The sequence below is a fragment of the Rhopilema esculentum genome, chromosome 4 (genome assembly GCF_057945365.1).
Source record: "Rhopilema esculentum isolate cy_ngs chromosome 4, ASM5794536v1, whole genome shotgun sequence".
Taxonomy (NCBI): Eukaryota; Metazoa; Cnidaria; class Scyphozoa; order Rhizostomeae; family Rhizostomatidae; genus Rhopilema; species Rhopilema esculentum.
Window position 1 is genome coordinate 13,379,930 of NC_142818.1, and position 16,974 is coordinate 13,396,903.

At 36.1% G+C, this 16,974-nt stretch overlaps 2 protein-coding genes across 3 annotated transcripts; one reads left to right on the forward strand and one right to left on the reverse strand.

The window, feature by feature from the left end:
- The first annotated feature begins 265 nt into the window (after nt 1-265).
- Nucleotides 266-6,322, forward strand: LOC135691231 (divergent protein kinase domain 1C). The gene is made up of 4 exons (XM_065209040.2): nt 266-462; nt 2,265-2,460; nt 4,228-4,853; nt 5,538-6,322. The coding sequence occupies exons 1-4, from the start codon at nt 298-300 to the stop codon at nt 5,748-5,750; spliced, it is 1,200 nt and encodes a 399-aa protein (XP_065065112.2). The 5' UTR covers nt 266-297; the 3' UTR covers nt 5,751-6,322.
- On the reverse strand, nt 5,598-16,255 carry LOC135691230 (DNA replication factor Cdt1). Of its 2 annotated transcripts, none has more exons than XM_065209039.2 (9): nt 16,070-16,255; nt 13,855-14,519; nt 12,435-12,635; nt 11,646-11,895; nt 11,084-11,260; nt 10,576-10,749; nt 9,531-9,643; nt 9,176-9,264; nt 5,598-7,461 (listed from the first exon to the last, which is right to left on the reverse strand). In XM_065209039.2, exons 1-9 carry the CDS (start codon nt 16,157-16,159, stop codon nt 7,298-7,300), a joined length of 1,923 nt encoding a protein of 640 aa, XP_065065111.2. In that variant the 5' UTR covers nt 16,160-16,255; the 3' UTR covers nt 5,598-7,297. The 2 variants fall into 2 exon arrangements, with proteins under 2 accessions (XP_065065111.2, XP_065065110.2); XM_065209038.2 differs by having other exon boundaries at nt 12,435-12,638; nt 16,070-16,254.
- Nucleotides 16,256-16,974: the final 719 nt, after the last annotated feature.

Genomic DNA, 16,974 nt, shown 5'->3' on the forward strand with positions numbered 1-16,974 from the left:
TTAGCAAGGGGGCTCAGACTGGGGATTTGCAAGTCAAAAAGTATTTCCAGGAATAAGGAACTTTAAGACTCAAACTCAAAAACCTTTTTCAGCAAGCAAACAAATCAATTAAAGGACGTTTTTCTCAAAATTTCTTCTTTTCTTAAAGCAAAATTTTATTTTTCATAGCAAAAAAATCATTATCTCAGGAAAATATTTTTCTAATCTAACCCACTGGATCTACCCGACAACTTTCATTATCGAACATATTGCATAACCTCTTGCTTGCTCTAGATCTGATGTAGAGGTTTTCGCAATATGGCAGCCGGCTTTTGCAAAGTTCGACGGCGCATAGCTTTAATCTTTGTTTCAGTTCTACTGTTGATCGGATGCTTAATCGGAAGTAAATCTTTGGAAAACTTAGGTGTGAAGTTCAATGAAAACTGCAAAAATGGTCTCTCAGACAGATTTTTGTTTGGTCTGGTAAGTTCACGCCGAAGGCCTGACTTTGTCTTTAGAGCTAGGCCAGAAGTAGAGGCTAGAGCTCCTTTGAATTCAATTGTAACTTAAATTGATACAGTAAATAGCTTAAATTAACTTAAATTTCCCTTTCCCAATGAAAAACTTTTTGTGCCTTAGCAGTTTCAAAGGGAGCACCATTTTTTCTTTTGTTATGAAATATATATAAATAAATTTTCTCACATTTTATGTTTCCTTTTGTTTGTTTGTAACCTTATTTTAATTCGATATTTTTTCTAGCTATATTTATATATATGGATATATACACATACAGCTAATCTAAATTGAAATCTAAATCGTTCCTGCCAGGACCCTCTTTCCTCTGTCTGTTTTTGACTGAAATGGGTTTTGCAGAGATATGTGGCTGTACATATACTTGTATCAAAGTTTTATGGGATTATCCTCGTGTCAAACCTGACAATCAAAGAAAGTTGTAGAAAGTTGAGTTTAACATTTTGAGATGTGTCCATTTTTATGTCAAGAGCAGGACCACCCAAAGGGAGGCAAATAAGCTTAGGGCCTCTTTGTCCAGAAGGTTTCATTTAGTAATAAATTCTTCATTAAGAAGGAATTAAATCAAAAGTAACAAGAGTATGCCTAAAAAATAGTTTAATGTTAGAAATGATTGCAGTGACAGCAAAATATATTCTGAAAAGTACTTTCAGCTTATCTCTTCTTTCATTTTGCCCATTGGCATCAGAAAAATCTCTGGCAGCCATGGTCCCAAGTACGTCCGGCTTGTTTCAAAGCAAGATGACAGAACCATAGGGATTAGCCGAAAGTTGACAAATCCAGCAAAAACAAATTTTCCTGGGCACCTAAATTTAGCACAGGGTTTACAGATGCCACTTTAAATGACAATGCACTTGGCAGCTTATTGTGCACTATTTCCTGTTGTCTTCAAATTTGAATGTTTTTTATTCATATTCATTCAGTATATCTTAATCAACTGTATTTTGTAAAAAATTATTTGTTTGTGGAAAAGTAGGAGGAAGGAGGAACAGGAAGGGTGAAAACTTGGTTTGCAGATATTTGCTTTACAGAGAAAATCTGTTGCATTATGAGGTGGAATTGCATGCATGTTGTAGGACTTTAAATATGGTCTTTCAAATTGATTTGTTCTTAGGTTTTCTTGCCACTTTAAATTGTGTGTATTATGTTATAACTAAACTACAGTAAGGAAAGTTTACAAAAACAACTTATGATAAAAAACAAGGTATGAAGGTAATTTGTTTGATATTGACCCATTTGGCCCTAGAAAAATGTAACTAGTTGAAGGAACTTATTGATCTGTATTTGACAAAGGGATTAGATTGGGTATGTATATGCAGGCAAAAGACACATACTTAACATGTTTTGAAAAGTAGAGGGCAGATGCCCCCCTGTGCCCCCAACTCCTGTTTTGTTCATTTGGCCAAATTTAATTTAAATTATTAACAGTATGCTTGAAATATCCATGACAAACTCTAGAATTGAAGAACCTCATGTTGTGACCAAGTGCACAAAGTTACGCACTTAGATTCTTTATTAACTTTAATTGAGTGTCATATAGTAATAGTTAAAAATCTATGACTGGATTAGTTTTCTAAATAAGATAATTTAGACTGCAAAGTTTGGTCTTTGGCTTAAAAATAAATGCCCAGTAGTTTATCACACTGTTTTCGCCTAAATGCTGCAGTATGGTGGGTTATATCTTGACTCTTTGAAGAAAATGTTGTTTATTTTCTATTTGCTGATGGTAATCTAAATTCAGGACTTTTTTACAGTGCAGAAACTATTCAAGAAAATTGGCTTATGGCGATATTTGCCATTTGATATGTGGAGGGAAATCATTCAGACAAAAAGGATGTATACACCATTCAAGCACTGTTGTGATAGGCGGAGATTTAAATGGCAAGAAAGTTGTGTTAAAGCATAAAAAAATATCATCAGATGACTACCTTTCTCCTGAGTCACTAGAAGGTATGTTTTCAATCCAATACAAATGTCACCAGAAACAGGGCTGCCAGAAGCAGGAAGTGGTTTGAAGGGAAGGGGGTCACTCCCAGCCTGAACCCATCCCCATCCCCACCTAGCCTGAACCCATCCCCTTCCATGCCCAGCCTGAACCCATCCCCATTCCTGCGCAGCCTGAACCTATCCCCATCTATGCCCAGCTTGAACTTATCCCTATTCACTCCCAGCCTGAACCCATCCCCATTCCTGCGCAGCCTGAACCTATCCCCATCCATGCCCAGCTTGAACTTATCCCTATTCACTCCCAGCCTGAACCCAACCCCATCCCTGCCCAACCTGAACACATCCCCATTCCTGCGCAGCCTGAACCCAACCCCATCCCTGCCCAACCTGAACTTATCCCTATTCACTCCCAGCCTGAACCCAACCCCATCCCTGCCCAGCCTGAACCCATCCCCATTCCTGCCCAGCCTGAACCTATCCCCATCCATGCCCAGCTTGAACTTATCCCTATTCACTCCCAGCCTGAACCCAACCCCATCCCTGCCCAACCTGAACACATCCCCATTCCTGCGCAGCCTGAACCCATCCCCATTCCTGCGCAGCCTGAACCCAACCCCATCCCTGCCCAACCTGAACTTATCCCTATTCACTCCCAGCCTGAACCCAACCCCATTCCTGCCCAGCCTGAACCCAACCCCATCCCTGCCCAACCTGAACCTATCCCTATTCACTCCCAGCCTGAACCCAACCCCATCCCTGCCCAGCCTGAACCCATCCCCATTCCTGCCCAGCCTGAACCTATCCCCATCCATGCCCAGCTTGAACTTATCCCTATTCACTCCCAGCCTGAACCCAACCCCATCCCTGCCCAGCCTGAACCCATCCCCATTCCTGCCCAGCCTGAACCTATCCCCATCCATGCCCAGCTTGAACTTATCCCTATTCACTCCCAGCCTGAACCCAACCCCATCCCTGCCCAACCTGAATCCATCCCTATCCACTCCCAGTCTGAACCCATCCCCATCCATGCCCAGCCTGAATCCATCCCCATCCACTCCCAGTCTGAACCCATCCCCAGTCTGAACCCATCCCCATTCCTGCCCAGCCTGTACCTATCCCAGACTGGAAACTTTGTTTCTTGTGCGGGCAAGTTCACGTGCCTGACTGCACGACTGCGTGCCTGAAATCACGCACTTTTAAGAAATTTGTATTGTTATTAATGTGAAATGTAGTGCGCGGATGGAAAATTTGAGTGTGCGGGCAATATATCGTGGGCGCGCGACAAAGTTTCCAGTCTGGTACCTATCCCCATCCACTCCCAGCCTAAATGTATCCCCATTCCTGCCCAACATGAACCTATGCCCATCCATGCCCAGCCTGAATCCATCCCCATCCACTCCCAGTCTGAACCCATCCCCATTCCCGCCCAATATATCAATGATTAGTATTTATGATTAATAATCAGTATATCAATGATTAATATTGGAATATATAAAAATTTTCTTAACTCACAAAAGATGCTGTTATGAAAACAACCTTGTGAACTTGTGTGAATTTGAACAAAAGATTTTGTGAATGCCCTGCATCAAATAAGAATACCCTTTATTTAAGAACCTAGTCAGACTGACTTCCAAAAATGTAGAGTTCATAAATGTTTACTGTGTTTAAACATTGTCCATTTTTCTCAAGTCTGTTTTTCCAGAATTTTTATCAATATTTTTTAATATCTCTATGCATTGTTGCATATAGCATATTTCATGTTTCAAACAGGTATTCTCGGTGGGACATCTGGTTCAATGGATGTTGCTCAGACAGCTTGGGAAGATATGATACTTGACAAGGTAGAAAGTGCTGTTGGAAAATTTGCTAGATTGAACAGAAAAAAGGTGCTCAAACAAATGAATGCCCCTTTGTCTAGAAACCTGCATGCAATGGTCTCATACCTTCCTTTGGCAGCACAAGAAGAGTATGCTATGTTTGGTGTTTACCAAGATCTGAATCATATTCCTAAACTACATGGCTACTGTGGACAAACTTATGCAGTAGAAAAATTAACTCCATATAGTGCTTTATTCCCTGCCATAACAAGAAAACTTGATTGGAAAAGGACAAGAAGGCTAGCACTGAGTTTCTTGGATATGGTGATCGAACTTGAAAATGCAGTCGGTGGACCTTTGCAATATTGTGACATTCAAGAAGGCAACTTTGGTGTCACAGATGACTTCCAAGTAAAACTTATTGATGTTGACTTAATTCTTACAAAAGAGAAAGCAGATCTTTTCTTGCCACAACCCAACTGCACAAAAGATGCTGACTGTGATTTTTTTGATTGTATCTCAATGTGTGATGTAAAAAAAAAGAAATGCCTTGCAAGGCGAATAACTTCAAATTTGCAGGTAAGCTCATGTCTCTTTAAAATATTTCTATTTAGTGTCCATGCTTTTAAGATCTAAAGTCAAAGTTATATTTACATATTGGTACAGCTTTATGAAATTCTGAAATATATTTCTTCAAGTGAAATACATGTTTTCATGCATCTCCATGATGTAAAAGTTACTGGGATAGCATCTACCATTGGACTGAATGCGATGCTACAGGCGTGGTCATTTGTTTTTTGTTGGTTAGCTGTGAATCACTCACTTCCTTTGTTCGGGCAACCTTTATCACGACTGGGAAGAAATGTATTTGTAAACTTACAATGGCCTAGAAGTCAGGCAAAATAAGAAAAATCACTACAGGATCATTTCAAGTAATTGTTGTTGATATTTCTTTGGGTCTCTGATGTTGACAATTTCATCTATGCATGGTTTCAATAATACGTCTCAACAGAACCTCAAATGGAAGGACATTGAAGGGGAACAATTTTTCCTTCATGGCCTTTTGAGGAGAGTGTCGAGGGAGCACGAGCTATGGCTCACCTTAAATCGCCAGCCCTAATGCTGCTAACTCAACTGCTTAAACCAAAATTTATGGAGACAGAGTTGATGTCAAATAAAGTTAATGTTTATAATGATCTTCATCTCATATTTTTCATGTCTTGTTAAATCTAAAATAATAGATCGAATTCATTTTTATTCTAGATATTATGCCGTGATATATTCAAGTCAAATTGGCCATCAACTGGTCTTTTTGGAGGTGTGCCACAAAACATACGCTCAGTACTAAACATTTTGCTTGAAGACTGTGCATCAAAGCGCTTTGGATATTTTCCATTTAAACATAGAAAGGTCAAAGCCATGATTCGCTCATTAAAAAGTTTGTTGTCAAGAGATGATTACAATAAAAATAACTAGTGGATTTTTATGATGCTAGTTTCCCTTACATAATTCAATCTGACTGTAAACACACAAATACACAAAATGGTAATACTAGATAATGCACCAGATAGCCAACTACATGGTGATCTGATCCCTTATTACCGTCATTGTAAACATTTTTTACTAAACTTGTATGTTGTCCCTTTTGTTTTTAAGATTTTGTCTAAAGATAGTTCAAAGGCTTTTAGACTGGCTACCCAAAGCAAGCAGAGTACAAACATCAAATGCAGGGGCCAAGCAAACTAATTTACTGTAATTGAATTGCAAAATAATATCATAGCTGTAGGTTTTTATTTAGTTTAGCGATAGAATCTCATAGATGGTCTCCTTGTTTTGAAGAGGTGCTGTATACATACTTGTTAGTGGAAATTTAATATTTGTAATTTTTATATTCTTTTTTAGTATTAATTGCTCCTATTGTACACTTTTAAAAGGAGACTATATTTTATAGGTTGATGTTATATTGAACAAAAAATAATCTATTGTTGTTTTGTACAAATAGTTTTGGTAAAGCTGTTGATAAGTTGTTAAATCATTTTATAAAGAAACATAGATATCGTCAATGTTATTGTCACTGGTAGGTTATTAGTAGAAGTCTTTATCAGCATAAATTTCCTGTAAGCTACACTTATGAATACAGAGCAAGTTTTCAAATAAAAATAAAACAGTATTTTAAGTCAAGATAGACTTTTCACCTGTATTTTATGGACCTAGAAACTTGAGTCATATGCTTAGAAAAACTATAGAAAGTTCACTCTGTGCTCAAATTATCATGTGCCCTAAAAGATACAGAAAGAGATAAAATACAAGAAACCAAACATAAGTTTGTGCTATCTGCCTTCCATTGAAAGAAGTATAAAGATAAACGGTATGTTACACTAAAACTAACCTAAAACATACAATAAACTTAATATTAAAAAAGGAAATAAAACACTCTCATGAGGTTAATGTAAATAAATGTCCAATAGAATAGTTTATTAAGTGCCTTTTCCGTGTGAAACTTGCATAAATCACAAAGTTGATACTGCAAAATAGCCAGAGGGATCTTTGACAATAAAAAGTTCCTTTTCAGTTAAACTGCCACCAAAAGGAAGAAAGGTGCACTATAATCAGTCATTTGGAACTACTGTTTTGTTTTAAACTATTTCAAAACCATAATGATAGTTTCACCTAATAAGTCTTTTGCAGTTTACCAACTGAATGAGACCAGGCATTGACAACTGCTAAGTATCAGCTTTACTTTAGAGCCTTTGGCTTTCACAAACAATGGCAGAGACCATTCTGTTCACACAAAGCAATAACAGTGTATATTTGCTCAAAATTTCACACTATTTCAAACTTTAATTTATTTCTTACATAACAAGCTAGTATTTTTAACTGTTCTAAATTTCAGATACTGAAATCATAAAATCAAAATGAATTTTTTAATAACAGAAAACTTTAAATCCTTATAAAGAAACTTTCCAAATAATAAAACCTGGCTATTTACATCTTAAACTAAAAATTAAATATGCTACTAATAGTTACTTTTTTCTTTCTTTCTCTTCGATGACTTTAAGTCTTGTTAAGACATTATTAACATCAGCTGACTTTGCTATCTTCACATAAGGACACTTCCGAACTATGACAATTGAAAGCCAGTCAGGCACCAGCTCATGTAAAAGTTTGATCTGATCTTCGAAATTGGCTGAAAAGAGGTTTAAACAAAATAAATATAAACAAACTATAGAAAAAGGTTAAAACACTACACATATTTTTCATTTTATTTCCACTTTTTCGATTTTAGGCCAGGAAAAAGTGATGATCAGCAAAATTTTGAAATAATTCTTCCCTGAAGGCAGAGACCAACCTCTCTAATAGTCTGCAGTGATGCATTTATGGTATTCTAATGTACAGAAACCCCCTAAAAGGTGAACACACTGATTTTTTCCATTATTTTAAACTTTTAGACTTTAGGCTGGGAAAAAGTGATAATTAACGGTTGGGAAAATGTCGTTAGTCTGTAGTGCAGACTTCTGTCTTTTCTGTATGCTGCTGGCTGGTCGGTCTTCCACACTGGGTCCATGAGAGTGAATATGAACTTTGCCGTACTCTACCTACGTAACCATGAAAAACTGCTTTTGTGTAGACAGGAGGAGTTCGCTTTCACCTTAGGTCTTCACTGGCAACATTTTCTATAGGCAAGCAGCACTGATTGGGCAACCTCAACAGCATGTACTCACATTTTCTGATTGGTCTAGTTCAATCCACAACTGGGTATATATATTTTCCTACCGTAGAGTTTTCGATCTATGTTCTGACATTTTATACACTGAAAAGAATTTTAAAACAAGCTTCTGCCATTTGAAAAGAGGGAAATGTTTAGTTAGGCAGTATTACATTCCCTGTAACCTAATACAACAAGAAGCTGACCAACTCCAGGGGCATCATGGCCAATGAATTCTAGAGAGGGGCCAGAAAGAAAAATTTCCTGACAAAATTTATTTGAAATAGAAGCATTTCATGTAAGTGTAAAGGGGGGTGGGGCAGAATAACTCAAAACTTTTGTCTTAGCTGGAAAGAAATTTAAAATGCATTTTTATCTTGTCTCTGTTTCTTTATACTTAGAGTAAACGCCCCTGACATCCGTAGATTAGGACAAGGGTAGGAAAAAATTACTACCTGAGGCGGCACTATGATCACTGTCGAAGGGAAAAATTTCTAATGCTTCAAATTTGTCGGAAATTGCATTATTTGAAGCAAATTTTAATAATAAATTCCTATTCTTAAATTGAATATCCACTGGGGGAAAGCGATGGTTTTGATTGACTTCTTTCTTGTTTTACCTTACGCAACATAACTGCATAGATTTTCAAATCTGGGACACAATTTTCAAAAATCTGGTGATACGCACAAAATTGGTACTGTCCCAGTCTTCAATGTCAAATAAAGGTACAATTTATACCAATTTTGACCAGTTTCCATAACCAAATTTGGCCCTTGAAGTTTCGGATTTTAACTGACAAAATCCAAACAGCAAATCACTCTATGGTAGGAATCGGTAAATCCTGAGAAATCATTTTGTTTTGTGGAAATCTAGTATTTTCATAACAAAAGTGAATTGCCCCTCAAATGTACGGTAAGTACTTTAGTCCAAGTAATTTATGTTGCTAAGAGTTTGAGAATTACCCACAGCTCAAGTTTCAGAATTTTCAGACAAAACAATGATGTTTCCGAAAATCCATCAAATTTTGAAATCAGAGGGGGCCAAGGACCCCCTGCCCCCTGGCAATGACGCCCCTGGCCAACTCACATACTTATGCACAATTGCCGCACACATAAATGAAATGATGCATAGTTTTCATTGCATACAAAATTTCAAAAAATGTGCACAACTAATATGTTTCTAAAAAATTACTTACTTGATGAGCTGCTTAACCCCATGCTTTCAGAGAATTTTATGGAACAGTCTTCTAAGGGAATGGCTGCTTTCTTTTCAATGGTAAAATGTCTTTGATTGTGTTAAAGGCAACAGTTATCAAGAGAGATATGGTTTCAAATCAATTGGCTTAAACCTGGGAACATTAGTACTCTGTTAACACCCTACATGATCACAAGACAACAGATTAAAGTTTCCACTTAAAAATCCAATCAAAATTTAAGGTAAGCTAGTCTGTATGATACTGAGCACTAAAATGATCGGTTCAATAATGTGCCATAATTGGTGTCTTTTCTATATCGCAAACCATTCATGAAAACATTAGCAGTAAAGGATACGTTTTCAAAGTACGGACAATATCTGGTAGTTGATTCAACAAGACAAGACGGCGCTCTTGTGCTGGGTCCCGCAGCATAGCTAGCTCAGCTTTTTTCATTTCTTTTTCTCGTATCTAGAAAAATCAAATTCTATTAAAAAAAATTAAAAAAGATGAAAGTCTGTTTGTCTTCTTTATTGTCAATTAATCAACTAAATGATCATCTTCAGTAAAATTTGTTGATGGAAACGATACCATTCTTTGAAAAAATTACTTTGGAATTGATGCAATGTTTTTGATGAGATGCGCCAGGATTCTCCTTGACTTTTAAAAACATTTTGAATCAGTTCTCCCTTAGACCTTAGAGGACTGTAAGGGCCACAAATCATTTAGTTTTATAAGTCAATGAAAGTTGGAAATAGAGGTATGTTTGTTTGTTTGAAGTGTAACAAGTTAATTCTATTGAAATATTGTGAATTGAGCTGATTTAATTGTAATAATTATAGCATCAAAGAGTAAATTGTTGATGTGAATCACAGGCAAGGGGTAAACTTTTACACATAGAAGGGGGATTGTAAATATATGTACACTTCACCTATTAACTATTTGATGGGTCATTTCTTTAAAGCTTAAACACCTCACCTCACAAGGCCCGAGTGCTTCCTTTTATAATTTTTTGAAATATTATTTTATTACATCTGATAACACTTTATGCGACAAAGTTCTTGTTCTTGCAAGTGCAATTGTTTTTGTTTACATCATTTCTTAATAAATTCAAAACAATTTGACTCTTAATTTAGTATATTTTATTTTTATTATAAAGGGTTAGTTTTTGAACGATTATAAGTTTGTATGCTCCAAGTTTATAAAGCACCATTATAACAAGCAGTGGAAACAATCATAGAAAAATTTTATATTTGAGTTTGATGGAAAGAAAAATAATGGATCCTTTGTAAAATGCGTGAAATGTTTTCATTGATTAATCAATCAAATTGAGATATTTTCAAGGGACTGCCAGCAAATTAAGCAAAATAACAAGATACCATTTGATAAAAAGCAAACCATACCCTCTCCAACAGGTCTGATGAGACACCTTTAAGAATATGATTTGGGTCATTATCTATTTCCTTCCTTGCAACTTTGTTTTTCTCTACTTTTGAATGCTGAAGTGGATCTGAAGTGCTTTGTTCTGATTTCTCCTTCTTGGAATGTTTTGCAACATTTTCGAAAGCCTTTGCAACCTTAAAATGAATTTACCACCTCAGAAAATTTCGTAAACTATTAATATAAAAATGCTTGGTAATACCAAGCAAAATCAGGTAAATGTTCTTTAAAAAAATCTCTTTCTTGTTGACAATTTTATTTCCTTTTAGGGTATATATGAACTATTAAAAAGCGTTTTTGCCTTGGCCACATGCATGACCAATTTTGAAAATTTTCGAATATTTTCTACTACATACACTGCATAAATGAATAATCAAAGATATAATTTTAATATATAACAAAGTAAAACTATCTAGTTGGATCGAGACACAACAGATAAATGTCAATAATGAACTGATAACCAAAACCTACCTGTGGGATACAATTATTAGTTTCCAACATATGTTTGACAGAAGTAATTGGTTTTGCAAAGGAGAGTTCAGGCAACGATGCTTCCTCAATATCTGGAACATCCTCAAGTTTGAAATGGGGATGCCATCTTTGCAGATCGTTGTCATCAATTTTCAGGTTCAGTTTCTTCAAATATTTCTAAATCAATAAAAAATACAATAGTTCATTTTGAAAGATGTAACTTAACAATGAAAGATGCAAAGTTCTATTAAAGGTTTGAGATCAAAATATGTATTAAAAGATAATAATCATAATAGATATACATACTGGATTATATATCCAACTTTATTAAAAGAGTATGCAGCCAGGAAGAAATATTACAGTCAATTTTCACACCATAGCAGTAACAGAGAAAATGAATTCAAAATTCATATTCACAGGATAAAAACAATAACAGAATTTTCAAAGAGTAATTTTCAGTTGTTTACCATTTTTCGGAACAGCTTTCACATAGCACTATTTTTTGGAACAGTTGAAAACAGCCAATACTCTGTAAAACAATAAAAATGACAGCTAAAATTACCTGGTGATGTTTCTTTGTAATTTCTACTAGGGCTGATTCAAATTTGTTCCTCCTGAGAATTAATACAGTTTGGTTGATGTCCTTTCTTTCTTGGGCCTTTGAAACGACTAGTTCCTCAAAATTGGCATCAATTGTCAATTGAGGCTTGCTCGGCATGCCTTGAAGATCCCTCAATTTCTTTTCAATTCTAAATGTAAATCCTTTAGGATAAACTGCTTTCATCTGACCAAGGTGCTTCTCCATAAATTTTCTAAAGAAATAATTTTATAATTTGTGGAAATCAAATGTACAACATCTGGTAGCCAGAGACCTTTGCAAATTGAGAGTTTCCCCTCTAGCTATGAGAGAGTTCCCCCTCAAGAAAATCCCCTCTAGCTATGAGAGAGTTCCCCTCAAGAAAATCCCCTCTAGCTATGAGAGAGTTCCCCCTCAAGAAAATCCCCTCTAGCTATGAGAGAGTTTCCCATTCAAGAAAATCCCCTGCATACAAATCCCTTACGTTGTTTTCTTAATTAAATTATAAGTGGGGGCTGGTTTTGTGGGGCAGTGATATAGCTTGTCTTTGGTTAGCCCTGGAGTTTGGGGTGATTGGTGTGGCTGGTCTGCTTGGGTTCTTGTTTCAACCAGCAGGGGCTAGTGTTGTTCTGCCTTGCAGAATCTGCTCTTTGTTCTTTGTTATTTAAGTTGCATGGATAACTAATTCATTTTGTTCATTGTACAAAGTGGAATTTTAAATGAAGAAACTGAACTGAAAAATCAGCATAGGATATTTACAGACATAATGCTTACTTTCCCAGCATTGATTGGACAGATGTTTTGAGACGCTCAAATGTGCATGTTTCTGATCTTCGGTGTAGCAAGAATAATACAGAATCTACACTTCTAAACATCTCTAGCAATGATTTGTATTTTTGAGGCAACACAAATGTAATTTCAGGTTTCTTGGTTGTCAAATGCTTGTATCTCTGATGGGCTGGTACTCTTGCACTTCTACTACAATTTAAACAACATTAATTCAACATTAAAAAACATATAAACGTAATTTTCAAGGCATACATGTGATAATAATTGATGCAAGCGTAGAAAGGAGCATAGAGTCACCACACAAAATTAGATGCTGGTACTGTAAATCCTCAAATTACCCCCCAGGGGTTTATTTATTTTTGATATTTTTGGATGGAATCCTATTTGAGAGGGGGGGGGGCTTATACGAGGGAGGGGGCTTATACTAGGGGGGGGATTATAAAATTATTGTAGACATTAAGAAGACATTATGAAAATACCTTGTTTATTTTAGTAGGAATTTCTTTATGAGCATTTAATCAATTACTACCAAAAGTATGAATTTGTTGTGGTAATTGAATAAAACGCCATATAGGCAACCTCAGATGGCAACAATCATGAAATGGGGGGGGGGGGTCCAATTCGACAATTTATGGTAGCAGTGGGGCTTATTCGAGGGGTTGCTTATTGACAATTTGTAGTTCTAGGGTGGGGGCTTATTCAAGAGGGGGCTTTTTTGAGGGGGGGAAGGCCACTTCAAGGATTTACGGTATATATGCAAATAATACAGTGTAACAGTACCCTTAGCAACCCATGTGACTTTAATTAAGATATTTAGCAGTAAAGTCCAATGAAATAAAAAATGTTCTAAACAGAATCACATAAAGCCTTTGAAGGGAGGCAGAGGATAACTAACCTTAGCATGAAATACCAAGTAACAGTGACCACGTCTCATCCATAGCTATACTGCTACCGTGTCAATGGTCTAGTACTTCTGTGCATTGAGCAATGTCATATCAGAATGTAATACAAACATCAGGGCTGGCACGGAGTGATATCAAATTCATTACCTCAAATATATGTACCCTGTGAATTCTTTACCAGTGAATGTTTTAACAATTGTTTTAGGACCTATATCTCTTTTCTCAAAGTTCGTATATGGATATGTACAGGTGGACTCAATAATTCATGGCTTTGGAATATTGGGTCTATGCATAGGCTGATAACCTTTGTGAAAGTGGCAAATGATAACAAATTAGGCAATTGCAACCAGAACCATGGTTGAAAATGCTTGTGTTCCATTTTATCTTTCCTATATTGAACAACAAGTGACCTTGAAAAAATTTGCTAGTAAAGTAAAAGCAATAATAGCACTGTCCACTCCCCCTGACATACATACATATAAAAAGTGTATTTAGAATCCTACCTAGTTGATGAAATAGACTCCTTTTCATGTCTTGTGCTAACTGCAATGTTGGATTTTGGATCATCAGCTGCAGATGAAATCAAATGGGAAAACTTTTGCCTCAATCTTCCTTTGCCAGATACAGCTTTCTCTGCCTTGATAGTTTCTTGAAACTTTTGCAAGCACATTTCCCTTACATTCCCTTTATTTACAACTTCTTCTGAACCAGGCTTAAAAACTTCTGAAGGCTTTACTGATTTTGATGTTGTCTTTTCATTTTTTCCTTGAGAGGCTTGAACTGCTTTACTGCCTCTACCCATCGCAAGAACAAGTTTTGCCTGTTCTGATATCCAAGGATCAACCTTAACATTACTGTGTTGTTCAACTGCTACAGAATTAGTCAGCTCCTCACTTTGTGAATCATTGACAGTTGAATCTAGAAACTGACTTTTCTTGTCCATTAAATTTGATGTATTTTTCCTTTTTGGCTTCTGATGTCCATCTGCAGAGGATGTTGTTTCACTAGCTGTTTTCACAGGTTCAGCAGACAAGAGCTTTGACAGAGATAATTCTTGATTCTGTGATTTAGTTCTCTTGTTTGAGCATCTGGCCTTCCTTGTCCTTCCCTGCATTGATACATCAACCTGTTTCATCATTAAATTGGAATTAACAGACAGCAGTTCAACCTGAAAAAAGATTGATCATTTTCAACATAGATAAATAGCCAAATATAATGATATTTAAATCTTTTTAAATTGTTATTTACCAAGTCAACAATTTAACAAAAAAATATATAATGGGAAATGTAGGAAATCATGTTGTAATCATATTTTATATTTTTCATTCATTTTTTGCATTCTAATATTCTAGCTTATTGTAGGTATCGCTGAAATAATTTATATTGAATTTTTTTTGCCATTAAACTTGTTATCATTTTCCTTTAATATTTTTTATAATGAATTTTGTATGTTGTGGAATATCAAAATGAAACAGAACTAAACTAAAAAAAATTGAAGCAAACAACAATCACACACCCTATGTTGTTGATCCCACTAACTTTTTCACAGGCTAGACTGGTATGTAAATTGAAGGGATAAGTACTTGGAGGCAAATGGAAATGAAAGAAATGATGCAATTCAATCTAGATGCTATGACCTGACTCAGTTATAACTTGAGCTTCAAACTCCATAGAAATGTTATAGCCACCTCTTTCAAAACCATCAAATGAAAACGTTTGCTTTCAAAATATCAGTAAATTAGATCTCAGATTGGCAACAGCGTATGTTATGACTGAAATCTCATATATACATATATCATATTATTTGATAGGCAGGTTAACCAACTGACAGGAGAAAGTTGATGTGGACCTGCTTATCTGCTTTCCAGGACAGAGGGTTGAACTATACACACATCTTATACAGTTTGTACATGGAGCAATAAAAGGGCCAAATCAACATTAAGTCTTCAACCTGGAAATCAGATCTTGAAGACCTGTGGTCTCATCAATTTATCTAATGTAAACTTGAGCCACATGGGTCCTTTGATCAAGTCTTCTCCTTGGAAAAGTGCATTCGACATTTGTCATCTTCATTTGGGTAAAGAAAATGAACACTAATCTGTCACTCATTTGTAAAAGAACAGTGCACTTCCAAAATAATTCTAGACATTAAAATAAGGAATATAAGAATAAAAACTTACAAACCATTTTATCTCTATGCATGACCTATACAGACAAGAGCTGGGAGATTGTGGATGTTGTTGGCCGATTGGATCTAGGCTGAATCACTGATGACAGTGTCTTGTACAAAATTGACGTGCCAAACTTAAAACAAATAAGGTTTTTACAGTGTAATTCACAGTTCCAGGTTGATATCATCGATTCTGGATCTCGCTATCTACAGACTATTTAGCTATGTCTTTAGATTTGACCGGAATTAGCCGCTGCAGTGAAAATATTTCACTACAGCAAAAAAATCCATTGAAATGTATAGGAAAAGATACATTATGAAAATTGGTAATTCACTTCTTTCACAGGCTAATTTGAACATGAAGATTCCGATTCTGTGATCCGTTTTTGGCAAATACGAGGATAAAAAATTCCCCGGAATAGAGAACAAACTTGTTCTAATATTATCATTTTTCGCTCAAGCTAACACTATAACCAGTGATGTACTGTCTGTATTTGGATTACACCAAACTTAGGCCGGATCGGAACAAGAAACAAAATCGGTCTTACCTTTCTTCGCTTTGCTGGATGGCTTGCAAAATTACTCTTGTTGCTTTTGACAATAGGGAAAAATCCAGTAACCGTCGTTTGTTCAGTCATTTTTACGACAAAATATGATAAATGAGACCAGCTAAGTGTAGCCCTCCCTTCGTTAGTGAGTGCAAGGCACCAATGAATAGGGTGATGCGCGAATTGGCGCGAAATGTGTTATTGATATGAACGAGACCATACTTAATTGAAAACGAGACTGTCTTGTTAGCACTTCTCGTCGCTAAAAAGCACTGATCCCCGGCGGGTTCACGACTGTTAGACACCCTATTTACCATGTGAATTCCAAGACTGGAATGGCCAAGGCTAGAAAATGTTTGCTGCTTCGACCCTATTTATACGCGCGTATGATTTTGACAATGTTTTTTTCAGGGGATTGCGGCTTCATTACAAGATGCGTCTTGCGGTGTAAATCGGCAACGGTCTACGACTTTAAGGATGCGGATTCGTTGCCACGAAAACATGCAATCAATAGATGTTGAATAAGATATGGAACAATGAAACAACATGTTTTGTGAAAAGAATGAGAACTAGAAGAATTGATCTTGCATTTAATTCTAAAAATATTTCCTATTTTCCAGGGCCGTAAATCCCGGGGGGGACGGGGGGGACTGGACCCCCCCCAAAAATCTGGAGCAAAACGATTTTTTTGGAGAAATTACCATCATTTTCCTTGAAAGAAAGAAATCCCTGGTAGCTGGGTTAGAACTCCTTTTTTCTGTGTTATTGCAATAAACCCCAGCCACTAAGGTTACTTTTGTAAGCAGAGTGGTTTTTATAATTTTTAGAAGATATAAACTTACCGTTTTCTACCGTTTTTTACTGTTTTATTTTTGAAAACAAAGTATGAAATAAAAAGAGAGCAA